The 19,643-nt window shown below is 46.6% G+C and overlaps 7 protein-coding genes across 7 annotated transcripts; 4 read left to right on the top strand and 3 right to left on the bottom strand.

The window, feature by feature from the left end:
- Positions 1-1,037: 1,037 nt before the first annotated feature.
- Positions 1,038-1,721, bottom strand: N7479_010013 (uncharacterized protein; the record flags this gene model as incomplete). Its single annotated transcript, XM_057257706.1, has 1 exon — positions 1,038-1,721. One exon carries the CDS (start codon positions 1,719-1,721, stop codon positions 1,038-1,040), a length of 684 nt encoding a protein of 227 aa, XP_057105164.1.
- A 2,585-nt stretch (positions 1,722-4,306) lies between these two features.
- Positions 4,307-6,120, top strand: N7479_010012 (putative amino acid permease; the record flags this gene model as incomplete). Its single annotated transcript, XM_057257705.1, has 4 exons — positions 4,307-4,906; positions 4,978-5,177; positions 5,246-5,826; positions 5,888-6,120. 4 exons carry the CDS (start codon positions 4,307-4,309, stop codon positions 6,118-6,120), a joined length of 1,614 nt encoding a protein of 537 aa, XP_057105163.1.
- Positions 6,121-6,424: 304 nt separating this feature from the next.
- Positions 6,425-7,904, bottom strand: N7479_010011 (uncharacterized protein; the record flags this gene model as incomplete). Its single annotated transcript, XM_057257704.1, has 4 exons — positions 6,425-6,726; positions 6,787-6,915; positions 6,972-7,688; positions 7,748-7,904. 4 exons carry the CDS (start codon positions 7,902-7,904, stop codon positions 6,425-6,427), a joined length of 1,305 nt encoding a protein of 434 aa, XP_057105162.1.
- A 2,312-nt stretch (positions 7,905-10,216) lies between these two features.
- On the top strand, positions 10,217-11,938 carry N7479_010010 (sugar porter family MFS transporter; the record flags this gene model as incomplete). The annotated part of the gene is made up of 2 exons (XM_057257703.1): positions 10,217-11,203; positions 11,273-11,938. 2 exons carry the CDS (start codon positions 10,217-10,219, stop codon positions 11,936-11,938), a joined length of 1,653 nt encoding a protein of 550 aa, XP_057105161.1.
- Positions 11,939-12,632: 694 nt separating this feature from the next.
- On the bottom strand, positions 12,633-13,639 carry N7479_010009 (glycoside hydrolase family 75 protein; the record flags this gene model as incomplete). Its single annotated transcript, XM_057257702.1, has 3 exons — positions 12,633-13,061; positions 13,126-13,491; positions 13,544-13,639. 3 exons carry the CDS (start codon positions 13,637-13,639, stop codon positions 12,633-12,635), a joined length of 891 nt encoding a protein of 296 aa, XP_057105160.1.
- A 939-nt stretch (positions 13,640-14,578) lies between these two features.
- Positions 14,579-16,022, top strand: N7479_010008 (HNH endonuclease signature motif containing protein; the record flags this gene model as incomplete). Its single annotated transcript, XM_057257701.1, has 3 exons — positions 14,579-15,242; positions 15,306-15,505; positions 15,558-16,022. 3 exons carry the CDS (start codon positions 14,579-14,581, stop codon positions 16,020-16,022), a joined length of 1,329 nt encoding a protein of 442 aa, XP_057105159.1.
- Positions 16,023-17,974: 1,952 nt separating this feature from the next.
- On the top strand, positions 17,975-19,348 carry N7479_010007 (uncharacterized protein; the record flags this gene model as incomplete). The annotated part of the gene is made up of 1 exon (XM_057257700.1): positions 17,975-19,348. One exon carries the CDS (start codon positions 17,975-17,977, stop codon positions 19,346-19,348), a length of 1,374 nt encoding a protein of 457 aa, XP_057105158.1.
- Between the last annotated feature and the right edge of the window lie 295 nt (positions 19,349-19,643).

The raw sequence follows: 19,643 nt of genomic DNA, 5'->3' as shown, positions 1-19,643 counted from the left end.
GACCCTTAGCCATGCGATATTAAACTGCTATATCTTTGGTCCATGACTGGTCAGTAGAGGGGTCCGTGGCCGCCTAAATGACTGTTAGGCCCGAGCAAAGGTACAATCCTGGGGTAAGCCACCATGTAGCCTTCCAGCTGAAGATAAGAGTGCAAAATTGTGCGAGGGCGTCAAGGGGCTGATTATGGTGGGATTGTTTATTATAACACCTTATATCCCAAGTTCCCTAGAGTCCATACCAAGAGCATAGTCAACAGGAAATCAACAGGAAAGATAGTCAATGGTTGCGAGAGGTTGAATAAAGAGACCGAATAACGCATAATCTACAAAGCTACCCTTGTTCGATTCATTACACCCCGTGACAGGTGCCACCTGGGCGTGAACCGCATCATACAACTAGAAGGGAAAGTGCCCACCCTCTAATAGAAAACACGAGCGTAAAATAGCCCCTAAATGATAACAGCACCGGTCCGGCAACCGGTCCGGGAAACTATTGGCTCCAGAACAAGTGAAAAGCAAAGACAAAGTCTGGGCAAAGAGACTGGGCAACGGGACCAGGCAAGGGGAGAGACTGGGCAAAGAAACTAGGTACAGACCTCGGGAGCAAACCGAAATGCCCTCGTATCAGGAAGGAATGGGGAAAGCTGACACTACGCCAGAATAGTAAAGATATTTAAGATAACCAATCAAAGGCCATTGATCCCTTCGATGTAATAGTACTAGCTTACACGGGCCAAAGGAGCATACTAAGCTCAAATAAGCAACGCCGGGAATTATATCTTCCAAAGTTTCTTATTATTGCATGATATTCCATCTCGGCCTTAGTGCACCATGTGATCAATACCCAAGAAAGGTTTATCAAGAATCCAAGAACCGCCCAAATCATGCAAGCAAGAGAAATCTCCCCATTCACTTATCCTCCCACCATCATAACTGTTCACGATTCCGAGACGCCCCCGCAAAGCGAAAGACCCCTCTCATTGGTTGTGGCGCCAGGACCTGCCTAGATTGGCCCGTCGAGCACCAACTCGTTCAGGCTAGATGTCGGATTTTTTATTCACCACCATACTTGAGGAAGAGTAACCGCGGTGGCGGGTGCAGCATCCACAGCTTCCGGTGCAGTGCATATATTGAATCTTTCCAGAAGGGTCCCGGATGGTATCCCAAGGTCGCTCACAGCAACCACATTCACGAGCGCAGCAGCCTCCCCGAAGTTGACAGTAGGTCCGTTCGATAATCCAGAGCTGTTTTAGATTGTGTCGCAGATTTCTCGCATATCGATGAACGAGGTGCCCTAGTGGTTTTCGCTTCATGAGTTCTGCCATCCGTTCCAGGTGTTCGAAGTATTCAATGTTGAGTAGCTTGAGCTCGAGATCGCATTTTTGAAGGTTCTTCAGGGTGTAAGGTTCTGGCGGGCTTTCCTTCTGAGCTTGGATGTCATAGTCGAAAAATAGCTCACGGATGTATGTTTCTCGTTGGATGATATTGTGAGCCCGTCGTATCTCCTGGCGATGTTCAGATATCCAGTTGAGTTGAAGGTTGGTATGTTTTTCTTCTTGAAGTTTTTGTAAGAGCAGTTTAACTCTGTCAGCTTTGATACAGTCGTGATGCTTGGCTTTGAGATGCTTGGTGGTAGTGGTGATAGATGAAAATGTGTTCTTGATTGCGAGGATGAAGCATGCAGTTAAATGTTGAAACGATTTAACAAGTTGGATGGCCATGTTGTATGAGGATGCGACGGAAGAGAAGAAGAAGAAGGATCACTTTGAATCACGCTGTCCTACTGGTACTTGTACTTGTCCTCATAATGACTCAAGTTTTGTTTTGTGAGGACTCCAAATGTTTCTTTAGGGCCGACACCCAATCAAGAAATCGACGTCATTTTGGTATAAGAACATGCACCGATGATTGGTACTACAGCTATACGGCTATATAATGTTGCGAACTACAGTAAATCTATTACTATCAATCTGGACATATATAGAAGATGGACATAGAGGGTGAGCTTAAAGGTAACGGCCACGGGTAGTATTTTTAGGGATGAGACGAGATCGCTATTTTGATTTTCAAGACTCCTTACAGCCCAGTAAGGGATTCTTCAATGTCGCCCAAAGAGAGTCTATGCATGTCATTCAGGTTCCTTCCCCCACAATTTTCCAATTCTGGAAAGAAGATTCCCCACATCCCCCACCACGGACCGAGACGAAGCCTTCGGCGTTCCGTGGAATTCCCCATTTGGAGTTGACATTCACCAATTTCGATTAAAATGGCACATTCGGAATTTACAATCAAGACTCGTATACCTCTCATCTGTGATTGATTGGTCATGAGTATGAAGTACTTATTTCCAACAGACCCAAGACCAGAGACTGAAGAGCACCTAAAGCCGAGACTTCCGGTACCCCCACATTTTCGTCTGTCTCACGCTTGTATCTGAACTGCAAAATTCCATGTCTCAGGCGAGATATCTAGCACATAGCCATGGCTTGTATGGGGATAAGGAGTCGGAGGGGTCGGAGGAGTCGAGGAGTCGGGCACGGGTGTTCGTCTGGGCACATCTATAGGTTAGCGACCGTGGGGTAGGATCTTGGATGAAATTGTGTGGTCTGCATGGATCCTATCAGTGAGGCATTTGTACACGATGCATGATACATGACTGGTAGGTTGATCCTGGGAAACTGTATCTATAGCACACAAGTTGGATACGTCTGTGTTCCTGATGCGCTCGTATCTTTCATTCCCCTGCGCATTGCGATCGCCATGTTGGATACGAGCGTCACGAGTGTTGAATGCGCTGGTCCGGTCGCAAAATGTCTCGCTTCGACTATCGCTCACAATGTGTGTATACACCCCCTCTTTGATTGTGATGATGGCTGTAGATATGACACACCAATAGCCTGTAAGCTTGGGGCACATGTCACGCTCAGCAGCAATCCACCCGAATGAGCATCAAGGGTTCGACTCGGTTCTGGAAACAGATGGAATTCTTGGGAACGTTCGCATTATATCGGTGTGGGAATTTGGATTGCGGATATTGGTGGGCACTAAGTTGTATGGAGGTACTTGCGCCCGAAGTGTTGGGGCAAATTTATTGGAGACAACGGGGTAAGCTCGGTGGACACCTTAGGCAACCACATATTGCCAGTCCCACCCGTTTGTTGTGACTACCAAGTACTAGAGAATGACATATGATGCGGAGTAACAATTACATGTGATATTGGACATGTCTCTCATGACCCCATATATTCCGTATACCTATGATTTTGGAAGGGATTCACCGGGTAAACAGCACCTTAATCTCCCTCCAACATCAACTCTCCAGCCTCTCAGCAACAGACGCTCCAAGTTGCCAACAATTGAAAAATAAATTGACTATACGGAGTACGCCGTAGGGAAAAAGCAAAAAAGTGCAGCCAAGATAGCCTGACCAATGAAAATATTTGCACTCAGAACCTGTGGCCCCTTTTTAATTGAGGCTATCTCTATACTTGCGGGATGGCCTGTCAAAACACGGCTGGTATCGGAAATTAGCAAATTCCGAGTTTTAACCATATTTAAGGTGTCCTGGTTACTCAAACCCGGCCCTATAATGTACAACATAAATATGTACCTGTATTATAGAATATCAAAAATATCAGATTCAAAATCGTCAGGGTCTCATTTGCACGGGGACCATTTCCTAAGACGTGGATTCCGGGCTCGGCAGAAGTTGGGCGCCTCCAACGCCTCCAACGCCTCCGACATCATGCGGTTCCATACGGAGAAGGTATGCATTTGCATAGATTTGAAGATGCATGCTTGTACCTAGCATATCGGGGAATATTAGATTGATATCATTATACTGATAAACTGCTGATCTCATACTCTATATACACCTGTAAGACACACCTCGGATAATCACTAGCACCCGTGAAAGTCTCTCAAATCTTTCTCGAAGGTTTCAAAACAAGGATTATGTCAGGCCACTAGTCCACTTTCGTTCATGTTCTGGATTATAAGCAGTGTGATTGGCTGAACCGCGTATCTCCCGGCCCCTCCACGCACGTTAACTGGTTCAAAGTTAATCGCGCTGATGTGTTGTGGGTCAAGGTGGCGTAATTGTGGATTCATTGTGGATAAGGGGATTTCATTCGGTTGCATTTTAATATCCTGGTCATCTCTTTTTCTTTTTTCTTTTTTTTTTTCTATCTTTTGTTTTTTTTGTAGTTTGTGTTTCTCTATCCTTTTTTCACTCTCTTGACTATTCTCCAATATAGCAATTCTGCACCGTATGCAGATCAGAAGCATCCAATAAACTTCATTCCTAATGGCTGTTGATGATGGATCCCGTCTCCCGTCCGGGGGTACGGTTGAACAGGGTGTGAGCACCTCAAATGCGGATCGCACTCTGGAGGATATGGGATACAAGCCTGAATTGTCTCGCAATCGATCGATTTGGCAAGTCACATTCATGTGCTTCATTCTTTCCTCAGTTCCCTACGGCTTGTCCACCACTCTATACTATCCACTCGCCGCAGGTGGGCCTGCCAATATCATCTGGGGTTGGGTGATCATCTCTTTCCTGATTCTGTGCGTGGCTATCTCATTGGCGGAAATCACCTCGGTCTACCCGACTGCAGGTGGTGTCTACTATCAAACATTCGTCTTGTCACCATTGTGGTGTCGTCGCGTCGCATCATGGATCTGTGGCTGGGCATACGTTGCGGGGAACATCACCATTACCCTTGCCGTCAATTTCGGAACTGGTCTGCTCTTCGTGGCTTGTCTGAATGTCTTTGAAAAATCACCAGGTGTTGGAATCACCGATGATTTCGAGACATATCAGACCTTCCTCGTCTTCTTGGCCATTACCCTGTTGACCCACGCTATTTCGGCCTTTGGTAACAAATGGCTGCCGTGGTTGGAGGTATGTAATCGTGTATCGCACGTCCCGCATTTGCCCCATGGGGTAACAAGTACTGATTATCCTTTTTTTAGACATTCGCTATTTTCTGGACCATGGCCGGTCTAGTCGCTATTGTCGTCTGCCTGTTAGCTATCGCCAAGGAAGGTCGTCGCGATGCCGCATGGGTTTTTGGTCACTTTGAGACTCAGGCTGGATGGCCTGCCGGGTGGTCGTTCTTCATCGGTCTCTTGCAAGCCGCCTATGCCACATCAGCCACTGGCATGATTATCTCGTGAGTTTGACCCTCAACTTATAAAATTCTCCCCCAATCCAGCCGTTCCGCATGCTAACCAAATCTAGTCTCTGCGAGGAAGTTCAGGAACCCGCCATCATGGTCCCCAAGGCTATGGTCGGAACCATCATCATCAACTTTGTCGCCGGTCTTCTCTTCTTGATCCCCGTCTGCTTCGTGCTTCCCGATATCACATACCTGGTCAACCTGGCTTCGGGCCAACCTACTCCTGCCATCTTCAAGGCAGCCATTGGAAACTCTGCGGGTACATTCTGTCTGCTGATTCCCCTCCTCGTGTTGGGTATCATTTGCGGTGTTGGTTGTGTGACTGCTACCTCTCGCTGTACCTGGGCCTTTGCCCGTGACGGTGGTATTCCCGGCTCGGCTTGGTGGAGCGTCGTCAACAAGAAGCTTGACATTCCTTTCAATGCGTTGGTGTTGGGTATGGTTGTGGAAATTATTCTCGGTGTGATCTACTTTGGCTCTACTGCTGCGTATAATGCCTTCTCGGGTGTTGGTGTCATTTTCTTGACTACGAGCTATGCCTGTCCGATCGCTGTTTCCCTGATCTTCCGTGGTCGCGAGGATATCAAGAACGGTAGCTTCAATTTCGGAATTTTTGGCCTGATCGCTAACGTTATTGCTCTTGGTGAGTTGTTTCTGAAAATTCTGCACCCGAATTTCAACGCTAACTTTTCTCTCCCTTCTAGGCTGGAGTATTCTTGCAATTCCCCTTTTCTGCATGCCGACACTTAAATCGGTCACCAAGGAGAGCATGAACTATGCCTCCGTGGTGTTTGCTGGCTTCATCATTATTGCTGCCGTCTGGTATGCTATCTGGGGTTATAACAACTACCGTGGACCCCCAACCGACGCTGTGGAGCGAAACGAACACTCCCCTGAGCCCCCAGCCTACGCTGAGGTCCCCAAGAAGGCACTTTGAGTCATTGAACTTATCTTGCTATCGTGATACCAAACCCTCTATACCCCTTGAGGCTAGCTCAATCTAATTAATTCTAGAACAGCACCGAATTGCATGTACATAAGTATCAATACCCCAAAATAGTTATTTCCGCGTGGTTTGCATATCATAACCCGCGCAGCATTCTCAAAAATCTTGATAAAAGAGCATATATTTCTTAGTCCCTGTTTAGTAGATACAGTATATCGAGGCCAGTTGGAATTGTCTCATCCCAGATAACTATCTGCCGATGACACGTTTTGTCCCCCCCACACAACCCCAGCTCTTAGGATTGGGCTTCAATGTCTGCGATGTGGTCGGTCACCAGACAGGTAAATTCGCTAGTTCCGTAGTAGAAGGTGTTTCCATCATCGGCGGATTTTCCAAAGCTGAGAGTATCTCCATACTGCCAGTAGAGATCAGCTGCAACACCCTTGGTGGCCAGCGCCGTCTTCTGCCATGGAGCCTCGATGGTACAGTGATCGGAGGTGACACCGTACTCCTCAAAGAGACAGGGCTTGCCAGCTGCTGCACAGGCAGCTCCATGGGATTCGACCCACAGGTTACCCCAGTCATTGCTGGTTCCCCCTGTGCGTGAATACATTAGTAAGTTCTAGACCAGAAGTGATGGAAAAAGGATATACATACAGCTCGATGGGTAGAGGTGGAATGTAGCAAAGTCGATGGTATCAATATCCAGATTCATGGTGAAGTTCAGACCTTCGCCGTAGCTGAAGGGATAGCTTCCATCAGACATGAGGTCCAGTCCGAAGCCCTCTAGAAAAGCGAGTTAGACAATTGACCACGCGAGGAGATCTCATGGATGTACATACCATCACCGATGGCGACCATATGCTTCGAGTCCAGAGACTTGATATAGGCACTGGTAGACTTGATCCAGTTGTAAAGAACCGAGGTGGCACAGCCATTGCAGCGGGGCTCATTAGCCAACTCCCATGCAAAGATGGCAGGCGAGTTGATGTATCGAGAAACAACAGCTTTGATGTAGGCACGGTAGGCCGTCTGAGCTGCAGTGTTTGTGTACCAACTTGTCTGGCTGCCACCGAAGGCAGTGACATAGGCAGCCATACCGCCGTAGTCAGACCAGTTGTTAACGAAGTTGATAATGAGTTTCACGTTCCGTGCCTCGGCGGAGGCAACCACGTAGTCGAGACGCTGCAGGCCATCTGCACCGGTGTTAATGGTGGCAGTTCCATCTTTCAGGAGTTGGTAATAGACAGTTCCAGCAGATGGAACAGTGTTGACATCGTTGAATCCCCAAACTCGGAGGATTCGGAGGCCGGATTCATCCATGTGGTCGAAGACGGTATCCACATCGGCATTGTTATTGAGGAAGCCAATCCAGTAGGAATTGGAACCGGCGAAGTAGCTTGTCTTTCCATCGATTTCAAATGCCAGTCCATTTGTAGTGGGGAACCCTGTTCCACTAGGACTAGTGTTGGTTGGCTTTGTTGTAGTGGTGGTTTTAGTGGCGCTTGTCGAAGTTGAGACCTTTGTGGTGAGAGTAGTAGTGGTGCCACTGCCAGTAGCTGGAGTATTCTGCGTTAGCGAATTGGGGAGAATTACACCCATGTCTGGCCACACTTACATGGGAGACACTGGCTGTACCACTCATTCTGATATTGGCAAGTCCAGCCAGAGGTACAGGTTGTAGCCCCGGTCCAACTGACTCCGCCACATTGGCCGTACCCAGCAGCCTGGGCACAGGCCAGGCCGGCCAGGGATAAGAGTGCTACTGTTTTCATAGTGATCCTAGAGTTCCCGATGCCTGTTGTTTTGATGTCGATGCATGTCTGTATGCGTGGATATATATACCCCAAGATCAGGTGGGATATACAAAGACGGGGAACGACTTCCGCCCTGGATTAGGAAGTCGAAATTATTCCATCGACTGAAGCATATGTCAGGCCATAGGATATTACCGTGCAGCTTATTCCGCAAGCCCCCCGTGTTGTTTGCGGAATAATCGAGGCGGTACTCCGCATGGAATACCCTAATGATTCGGCACTTGGGCAACGGAAGTCCATTCGTCAGACCACACGTTAGTATGCGGGGTATGTAAGAAATTCAGGACTGCATGGATCAATGGCAATTATTGCGGGGGAAAGTCCTGCAGAAATTGAAACGCGGAGGAATTGTCACGCTTGTCTCAATTTGTCAAGGCGTTTCAGCCGCCGTACTTTGTACCTGGGAGATGCGGACAAGTTATTGACATGCAGTAATAGTACTATGGAAAGTCGGCTGGCTAAGCCGGAAATTCTTATTGCTATAACGTGTATATATATGGCAACATATATCCACTTGACCTCTACATTTCGTTATATGTAATCATTTCCTAGACTCCAGTTCACAATCCAAGTGAATCTCACGGGCTAATTAAAGTACAGCAGACCCGGATTATCTCTTGACATGAGATATTAGAGACAAAAAAAAAATCCGCGTGTTATTACTTCGTGCACTGAACCAGTACTAGATGTGTGGTTTTTCCACAAGCTTTTCTGAGTGGATCGCTGATTGCACAGAATGAAAGATACCCCGTTCTATACAGCGCTCACCGTCGAGTGGACCAGATCTCCGAGCCTTCAGTAACTATGTACATAATTAAGCGAGATCATATCCACAAATCCATAAATCCATGGATGCTACAAGATTTCCGTTGAATCAGCCGAACGGGTTTTCTTGCCGAGAATCGCCCCGACTTGGCACGGGTAATATCTCTGAAGAGATGCCGTCGCGGATCAGCCGGCATGCGGAGTCGAACTATTCGGCGAGTTAGAGAGGCTACGGGAGGCCGCGGAGAGAAATTATGAATCAGATATGCATATTACCTAAGTGATATTGATATTAGATCCATTGCCCAGATGGATGCCCTGAGAGATGTAAACAATTGGATTATATAAGGAACTGGTTACGAAAATTACCATGGAATCAAAATGCATATAATAAATTAAATGAAATTACCAAGTTAGAAAATGAAAATTACTTGAATTTTGAAAATTCTTCAATGACGTACGACGGGTGTGGCGGTTCGGATGCCCGCCACTGACGACTCGGCATTCGGGATATCAATATCAATGCCGATGCTATTTATGTTGGGGATCACATATATATAGAGGAATAATGGGAACAAGATTGTAAAAGTAATACTAGTAATATCGATCTAATGCACATAAGAATAGAAATGTCTCAAGTTATTACGAAGCATATCCCCCCCAGACTCCGCATTTCCCCTCGAAACCCAAACCCTCCATGTCCGGAGACGATAATTCTCGGGGATGCTCTCACCGGGATACCGAAGAGGAAAGGAATTTGTTGAGATCCGGAGAGAACCCGGAGAGAACCCGGAGAGCCTGGGGAATATGGTACGGAGTACGGAGTACATACAACATACATACATGGCCCACTGTGGTATCTCCAGATTGAAAATTTTCATCCAATTCTAGCATTGATATCCCACATTCAATGTACATATATTTTACTAAATACTATCAATATGGTTCCAAAACCACGAGAAAGAGGTCTCTTAATCGGCCTCAACTGAATATATGATGCCGAAGTAGCTCGGCACGGCCTTGGCCTACGGCTTAAATTCGCCACCTCCGATCCTTGCCCTGAAAAAAAAAAAAAAAAAAACGGCTAACCACAAATCCACTTCAAAAGGGGCGAACCAGAGCTCATGATCACTTGGAACTTGTCCTGTGTGGCTTGTTCCCCTGGTGGAGTTGTGTAAATCGGCTTCCACCGGCTTGTTTACTGGCATCCTGCTTTGGAAAGCCATGAATATCGTCATTTCACACAACTTGCCTCTCCACAATTGTCTCCCCACCTCCATTCTGGGTTTCTGGGTTTTATTTTTTTCTCTTCTACCTTTTCATTGCTGGATTACAAAAAGGCCCCCAATTCCCCCATGTTCCCCAAGGTTTTCTTTTTCCCCAGCTTATATCTATTCTTCTATTCTATATCGTCTGAGCTGGTCCTCTAATCCCTCTATATCTCTTAAATACAACTTGAATTATCAAATACCAGCACAGCCAGACATATACCTCCTTCCTACACCATGGGTGCCGAAGCGTCTTCCCACCATGGGGAGTCCATCACCCCGGCTCAACAGCTGAGTGTCGAGTCCTCCCACCAAAATAGCCCTATTGAGAAGCCCAAGCAACCCCTGGGTGTCGATACCCCAATCCCTCGGATAACCATGCGGTCCTTGGTGATGGCCCTCTTCGTCTCAATGGGTGGTTTGTTGTTCGGATATGACACTGGTCAGATTTCCGGCTTCCAAGAAATGAGCAACTACCTAGAACGGTATGGTGAGCCCACAGCAGATGGTTCTTACAAATTCAGCACCGTTCGCTCCGGTCTCATTGTTGCCCTGCTGTCTATCGGTACCCTGATTGGTGCCCTGGTCGCAGCCCCCGTCGCTGATAAGATGGGCCGAAAGTGGTCCATCAGTTTCTGGTGTATTATCCTCATTGTCGGTTTGATTGTTCAAATTACCGCCCCCGATGGCCACTGGTACCAGGTTGTCGTTGGCCGTTGGGTCACTGGTCTCGGTGTTGGTGGCTGCTCCCTGCTCGTCCCCATGTACCAGAGTGAAAGTGCCCCCCGTCATATTCGTGGTGCTATGATCAGTTGCTACCAGCTGTTCGTCACCCTTGGTATCTTTTTGGCCTACCTCATCAACCTGGGTACTCACAACATGGATGGCACTGGTCAGTGGCGCATCACTCTCGGTATCACCTTCCTCTTCGCTATCATCCTTGGCGGCGGTATGGTTTTCTTCCCCGAAAGCCCACGTTATGAGTTCCGTCACGGAAAGGTCGAGAGTGCCCAACGCACTCTCTCCAAGCTCTACGGTATCCCAGAGAACCATACTCGCATCTTGGAAGAAATGAGTGAAATTCGTGAGCAGTTTGAGGCAGAGTCTGAAGGCCAGAAGTGGCATGAATTCCTCACTGCCCCCCGCATGTTTTACCGTATTGTCCTTGGCATGGCCTTGCAGTCACTGCAGCAGCTCAGTGGTGCTAACTACTTCTTCTACTATGTAAGTTCCTACAGACATTCTTGTTAACTTTTGGGGAAAACACTTTGCTAACAGGAATATTTTTGATAGGGTACTACTATTTTCCAAGGTGCTGGTATCTCAGACAGCTTCGTGACCCAGGTCATCCTCGGCGCTGTGAACTTTGGAACTACCTTTGGTGGCTTGTATGTCGTTGAAAACTTCGGTCGCCGCAAGTCCCTGATTTTCGGAGCGATCTGGATGTTCGTCATGTTCATGATCTTCGCCTCCATCGGCCATTTCGTCCTGGATGTGGAAAACCCTGAGAACACCCCCGCCGCCGGCAAGGGTATGATTGTCGTCACCTGCTTCTTCATTGCCGCATATGCTATGACCTGGGGTCCCATGGTCTGGGCTATTGTTGCAGAGCTCTTCCCCTCCAAGTACCGTGCCAAGGGTATGGCCGCAGCTACCGCAACCAACTGGCTGTGGAACTTCCTCATCAGTTTCTTCACGACCTTCATCACCGATGAGATCGACTTTGCCTACGGCTACGTCTTCGCTGGCTGTCTTTTCGTGGGTATCGGCGTTGTCTACTTCTTCGTTATTGAAGGAAAGGGTCGCACACTCGAGGAGCTTGACTGGATGTATGTCAACAAGGTTGTTCCCTGGAAGAGCACCAGCTTCGAGATTCCTGAACGCCACCAGGATTGGATCGCGGAGGAGAACCCGTACGGTCGCAAGTCGCAAGGTGCCCTTCACGCGGAGAACGCATGAGTGGCAAAGGCTTCTCAAAATCTCAATTTCTTCTGTTTTTCCACACCTGCTGTTGCATTTTGGATTCGCATTTGTCATGATGCATGAACTTGCATGACACAATATCATCTTGGGCCTGGAGTACTGAGCAGCATTATTTTGCGCAATTATTTTCTCTGTATATATAAAGGATCGATCATATACCTATTGCATCTATAGAACACAAGACATTTGTCTTATTTATTTTCACAAACCGAATTCCCCGATGTAAAATTCGTACATAGATGATTCAAGTAGTCAGGAATATGTGCCATACTATGATCGTTTCCTCTTCTATGCGAATTTGTTCCAAGATAAACCCAATGCGGTCCCTGGAAGTGCAAAAAATACTGTATATGAGACGAGGTAGAAAAGCAATGTATTGGATTTGGTGCCTGAGTTTATACTAAAGAACCTCAGGCCACAACTCCCTGCCTCTCCCTCTAGACCTATGTTGTACATTCGTTGGCTTAAGAGATATAATGCTGATGTCTCATGTGGAAAATATGCAAATCAAGTAACGCAACAAGTAAAATAAATTCCTAACAATTACCAACATTCAAAAACATTTCAACACTATTGCACTGCTATATATGACCAGAAACAGAGCCAACTGCTGTTCTCCGAAAGTCCAATCCATACTTAAATCGACCAAGGGCCATGCGTGCCAGGCAATTTAGTCCTGACGGCAGGAGCTCCCGGTTTTAGTGCTAGCAGGAGTGCTGGAAAGAGTGCGGGTCTTCGTCTTCGTGGTGGAAGTTGTGGATTTGTCCTTGATGCTAGTTGTAGCCTTCGCGGATGTGACAAATGAAGCTGCAGAGCCTCCGGTAGTAACCTTGGAGTCAGTGGAGCCCCCAAGACCCGCGACCAACTTATCACCAAGAGACTTGATGCTTGCTTCAAAGGTCTTGCTGTCCTTGGCAGACCAGTCTGCATCAGATCCAGGAACTGCGTCCGTTCCAGTGAAGCCAATGTATAGGACATCCTTATCGCCGTGTCCGCTATTACCGGTGATGCCCTCATTGGGGAAGCAGAGCTTAGCCAGAGAGATGGAGGCTTCTCCGGTGGAAGTGGCGCCGTTGGTATCACCCCAGATACCGTAGTGCTGTGGTAATAATATGTAAGCAGGGAAATATTGAATCAGTCGCAGGAGCAGGGGTTGTAAGTACCAGCTTGCCACCGCACACAACAGCCATCACACTCAGATGCTCCATACCGTGCTCATCGGGCATAAATGAAGGGCTGCTGCCCTCGTTTCCGAAGACGACATAGGGGTGGAGGTTGGCATCCAGGTCCTCAATGCCATAGTCGGCCACCTCGCTCTTAAAAGCGGTTTCATCTTGACCACTTCCATCATTGGCGCAATCTCCGGCGGATCGGTTAACGCCATCACAATCGATATCCATGTCGGCGTAGGCTCCCTTCGTGCTGTGCAAGAAGATGACGCCATCTATGTCACCGCAATAGCCCATATCGGTGGTGCCCTTGGTTCCATCGTCATATCCGGAGGAAAGTGTTTTTTTGCAGTCGCCAGACTATAGGTATGTTAGTCCCATTCACTATAGTTGATGAATATGCAATTATTACCTTGTGGGCATCGTAGATTGCTTGCAAATTGGCGGGAACGTCAAATGCAGAAGCAAGTCCGACGGAGGACAGAATCAGAGTGCTGAGAACGTGCATTTTGAGAAGACAAGACACTGGATGAATGCGTTTGATTTTGGAATGGCTACAAAATAAGAAAGGCTAAGGAGGTTGTGGTATATATACAACAAAAAATATGATATACAGGGGTAAATAAAATCAGCGATCCACACGGGTGAAATAGTGTGGTGTTTCGTATCATCCTGAAGTGAATATTGCTATAATATTGTAGGGCAATGTCCAAAACGGGATATAGCGGAGTGGTGGCTGTTATTATCCCCCCATCCCGTCAAAGCCCAATGAGAGACCAGAATTAGGCCATGCAATAAGGCAAGTGGGCCTCAAAAATCTAGGTTACTTTGTAGGAAATGCAATAAATATTTGACACTCATAGATCTAAAATGTACGGAGTCATTCGGGGGGGGGGGGGCAGAGGGGCCGATCACCTTAGATCCCCGACTCAAATTCTGGGGTAGACTATGGTCTCGACACCAACAAAGCAACATGTTAATAATGATTTCTCTCATGGGAGTCTATTTCATATTTGAATGATAAGGGATTGAGAAGACGGTATGGAATATGGAGCTCAATTTTGGTTTTGGTTTTTCCATTTTTCACTACAAAGAGTATTTGGTAAGTCGACGATCATATGAAGAAAAAAAATCTGTATGAAACTTGGACGAGTCATTCCGCGTAAGAGATGGTGTCGATCATGTATCACTCCCTGTAATGCGACGTTAGGTGAAGCATATGAAGTAAGAACAAATGTTAGTACGGAGAACTCCGTACAAAAAGACCAAAAGACCAATTAACTAATCCGGAAGGGATTGGTAACCTAACTAATCGAGTGTCGGATCCAATGTCGTAATGATTTCCTAAATAGGAATAGTATAGTTTCTATGTACCCAAGTACTCTCTACTTTTACTCAAGTCCGTACACCACAATCCTCTAGCCTCGCACTTCCATTCATCATCAAAATGTCTAATCCCCCTCAAGTCCCGCGGCGGGCATTTGCTGTCATGCCCAAGGATCGCCAACAGGCCCTCCTCAACAAACAGAAGAAAGAAGTTCCAACTTCGAGGTCCGTGTCCGATTTTCTGGAATCGAAAATCAAAGAATATCGCTGTGATCTGGATTACATACAATGCGCCCACGAGGGCCTTGTTGAGGCTTTGGATACCAACCTGATCTCCGCCACGGAGTTTGCGGACGCTTTACAGCCGTTCATGGCGTCAGCAAGGACGGTTTCTCATGAGCTGAAAACCCTGAATCTTCAGCGAAAGATTATGGAAGAAGATTTAGAAGAGCAAGCCTCCAATAAGCGCCGGCGACAAGGAGAGCCGGACGTGGAGCTACTGGAGAGAGCTTATGTCGATTCGATCATGCCAAAGGTCATGTCGGCTACGGCCCAACAACAGAAGGACAAAGAGCTTCGGGAGCACCACTTCAATGCTTCTAACTTCAAGAGAGATGTGGCCCTTTATTATGGCATTCCAAAGGGAATGGCATACTGCCATCTATCAGGCGAGTGGAATGCCCACGATGTAAAAGCAGCTCATCTCGTGCCCCGGAGTTTGACTGGCGATGAGATATCCCATCTCTTCGGCGTTCGGAAGATCGTATTATCTGACACTCGAAATGGTACTTAATTATTGCTCTTAGACTATCTAGAATTAGCGAACTTGGTACTAATTGAACATCTAGCCCTTTCCCTCCACAAAAACCTTGAAATTGCCCTTGACAGTGGGCAAATAGTCATTGTCCCAATTCTGGAGGAGAATCACACCACCAACCCTGAGAAGGCGCCTGCTACTGATCCTTCGCGTTGGAAGTGTGTCCTGACGGATAATAGCAAGCGGTACCAAAAGGCCCTAGCTTCCCCCGCAAAAACGTGGTTATGGGATGTGTGTTATTAGATGAACACCTTTACCTCCTAGCAAGCTAATATATTAGTAGGAGTTTGATGGGAAAGAGTTGAAGTTCCGAAACCAGAACAGACCTGCGAAACGATACCTATACTTTAGGTTTATCATCACTTACATCTTCTGCAAGAAGCAGAGCAATGACCTCTTCACGAAGAAGGTCGAGGCAGCGGCGAGGGATTTTTGGCCTACGCCAGGGCCGTATCTACGGAAGTCAATGCTACGGACTTTGGCCCGAAGTATTTCCGGGCACGAGCTACCACCGAGTCTGGTAGATGGCAAGACCTTTGACGATTCCCAGTATGTCTATGAAGAACATAAAACGGAATCAGCTATGGTGGCAGCGCAGGACATTTATGATGCTATAATAGCATCTGTCAAGACTTTACCTCCTGACGATGAGTCAGAGAATGCCACCACACAAGACCCAACAGAGGAAGAGGGTTACCAGTCAAGCGACGATGATCCTGTATACGAGGACACATTGGAGTTTTTGTGATGTCGACTGCTAAACCGCAATGGTTAATATGTTTTTAATTGCAGCCTGTACGTGCCATGATGTGACTATTTTTTATTGCTGATTGCTATACCGTGATGAAGAATTTTCTCAACACTTGTACTTGTTACGATATAATTATCTTTCAAATATTGACAACGAAAGCGGTCATAAAATAAGCTAACGAATCCTCTGATTACAATCGAAGCAAAAGGCTTGGATAAAAGATGAAGATCAATAAATGTACCCCCGATACTCCGATCCCCCATCCCTCGTTCGGTATCAAGGCAAGGATTCAGATATAATTCGTAGAGTCTGTCTGTATATTAGAAGAAGGAATTGTAGATCCCTGCCCAGAATTTCGAAATCATATAGTGCCATATATTTGCCGTGGTCCTTGAGACTCAAGGTACTCCCCCCTGTCGGGAGCGCCGAGTTTCGTGGGGATATTTTTACTGAACTGCGGGAATGAAGCAAGAGACGTTCAATACTTGGGTGATATTCTTGGTTCGTTGCATGCTTCTGCCCAGAGAAATTGGTGCTCCTAGAAGTCATGTCCGACAAAATGCGAACCAAATTTGAACAGCTTATACCAAGGTATGGAGCGCAGGTAGAAATCAGTCGCAACCAGAACGAGTTGTGTGAGCGAAGTCGACTAAAAGACAAGTCGGAATACACCTCTTTGATAGCATACGATGGTGTATCAAATTTGGCAAAAGATATCCAGGGTTTAGCCAACGAAAACCCAGAGTGTTTTATATCATTAAGAGAAACCACTGTTCTTCTTCTTAATTCCTGATGTAGCGAAGCTGATGCATGATTATAGAGTTCGGGGTCGAGCTTGGTCGCAATGATGGCGAACTGGTAAATAGCCGATATGACCAGACCATCGCAGCAACATAGCTCAAGGACACACCACGGTCGCTGGAGAATTATGAGTAAGGACTCAATAATGTCCCCGCGGCCGACAATCTGGTGCTTAGAGAATTTTGATGCATTGACAAGGAACCAAGGAAGGCTATCCCGAGGTGATATTTCCCGCGCAGAGTCGAAAGGTGGATGCTTTGGACATGGCAATGAGACAATGTCCACCGTGGATAAATGTACATTTTCTGTGGTGAGTAGGACAGGAATCACATTTCCAACAGCAGAAGCTGCTGATATGAGTTCTGCATAAAGTCCGGATTTTAATGCTGTGGTCTTCCAATCTGGAGAAGACGCGACAATAGAATAGATAGCAAACACGTCTCTTATTGCAACCCCACCGCCTTCATCGAATAAAGCACAGAGTTGAGAGAGACCTTTGGGGTCATAGTTTGGCGTTTGATCCATAAATCTTTCGAACAAGTGTAAATCCGCACACTGAAGATGCTGGCACGTACATGCTAGGAGTAGGATTGTGGTGTTGTACAACTAGGACGTGCGTGGGTTTTCTTGTAGGTGGACGGACCACGTGTTGTGTTAGCTGGGGTCAGACTCGCAACTTCACAAAGAGAAGCAATTCTTCGCCTTTCCTTCAGTTATCCAGGAGCAAACCATTGTAAATAATATATGAACTAGAGGGATGATTATATTGAGAGACTAGGTGAATAATAGGATAGCTGCGGCATACCGAGAATTAATGTGAGTTCGAGCTACCTTTCGGGAAAGTTCTTCTACCCCTCGATATTATTTTTCGCTTTAGGTTCTGTCAGCTGTCTGCAACTTGCTTTTCTAGGCGCAGTTTTGCTGGTTGTTTATTGGACTAGCCCTAGAGGTCGAGTTATTGGTGGATCGCTGATCGTGTAGCACCCATGGCGACTCCAGCTAGTAAGCACTAACCCCAATAAAGGAGGATTAGCGAATGTCCAGCGGGATTTTGAGTTAGCTTGACTCGTATTTACTGAGCTAGATAACTTTTTTTTAAAATAAACCATGGGCTACGAATCTTGGAGACCATCCCCGTGTTCCTTGAAATGCCATCGTCGTCGTTGTATCTTTCAAGTCTGCTCTCCATAATTGGACTAGCACAAGCAGAAAAGTTTCCACAGTCACTAACAGACTTGCATGCTCAATTGAAGAGTGATGATGGAGTTACGTTTGATCCGCTTGGTGTTGCGGCCGTACTCTACAACCCTCGCGTTGACAAGAGTGCAGCAAGACTTTATACTCAGTTTGATCGAGGATTATTCATATGGCCACACTTGACAATGATTGGAGGGACTCTGCCACCCATGCAAATGCTTGTTGAACGACTCAATGCCACGATGAAGTGGATTCATCCATCTATCAAATTATGCGCACAAGATACAGTTATGCTCCACGTGCGATCAGACGTATCGGGGAATGTATTTCGTCAACTACCACTCAACTTGAGCAACGCATGGCTGACTGATATAATATCTTTTCAAACATCCAAGCAGCCTGGAAACGACTTCGTTGTCGTTTACGTGGATGCCATGTACCAATCAAGGGAAGAACGCCAGAAAAATGTGCGTCAGCAGTTAGGAAACTTAACGTGGCTGCTTACAAAATGGGCATTAGACCTAATTTGCCTAGTCAACGGAGCCATGTTGACGACTGGTATGGTGTGCGGAATTTTGATGGCCGACCTTTGGGCTTTCACCTTGTTCTTTCTATATAGCAGTCATTGGTTCGCCTCGGTGCTTATTTCCTTCACTTCTATGGTCAAAATCCACAAACCAGATCATATTAAAAACGACACACAGGACAGATATGCTGTGTATGAACGCGATGAGGGGGGCACTGTGATATTCAAGGGACCACAAAAGGAGCTTGAGGAGTGGGCTCGTTCTACTTGGGAATATGACCGGACTGGGGTGAAAGATGCTTTGCATTGGTTCTGGACCTTGTCGGGGACATTCTCCGGCATATCATCTGTTGCATGTATGGTGAACATGAAGGGGGCTCTGCAATTGGCATTTTTGGGAGTTCTGGTATACTCATCACTGGCCGAGATTTGTGCAACCAGGATTGCGCGTCACCTGCAGACCAAGGCTCATGGCCATATTTTTGCGGACCGAGTTTTGAATAACCAAACTCGAAGCCGAGCAATTATCCGTGCAACTTTGCAAATTACACGGGAATGCCGTCTTAAGGGGTTGGATTGGGTCAAAATGGGACTGCTTCCTCCAATGCAAGTTTTTGAGAAGATGCAGGAATTGCTGGAGGAAATTTCAAACATTGAAGAAAGCATAGCCATTCCTCGAGGCCTGGTGGAAGAAAAATGTGCTAATTTCCTCAATAACGTGGATTCCTCGGAGCAGATGTTAGCTCAAAGAATAGTAGACGAAGTGATGGAGACACTAGGATTCTTGAAAAGCATATGAAAGCTTGTTGAATGTTGAATCTCTTATTTGTTTCTTCCATTGTATTTTCTATTTGCCATTTTTCTCCCTCAGTGGAAAGAATTTTGTAAAATTATATAAACAATTTCTTAGACGTGAGAAGACCTGACACGAAGGCTGCCCCTGGCTTCCTACAGGCTGTTCAACGCCTTATTGCCAGATTTCGCTTTGATACACCTGTTTTGGGCCCAGAATATGCAGATTTGCAAGGAAACAAGAAACAGACCCAAAGCCACCAGTGCAATCATGATCAACACCCCTCTTGGATAACTATCAG

This window comes from Penicillium vulpinum, assembly GCF_028829585.1.
Source record: "Penicillium vulpinum strain IBT 29486 chromosome Unknown utg000004l_segment0_segment0, whole genome shotgun sequence".
Lineage (NCBI taxonomy): Eukaryota > Fungi > Ascomycota > Eurotiomycetes > Eurotiales > Aspergillaceae > Penicillium > Penicillium vulpinum.
This window is presented reverse-complemented; position numbering and strand designations above follow the sequence as displayed.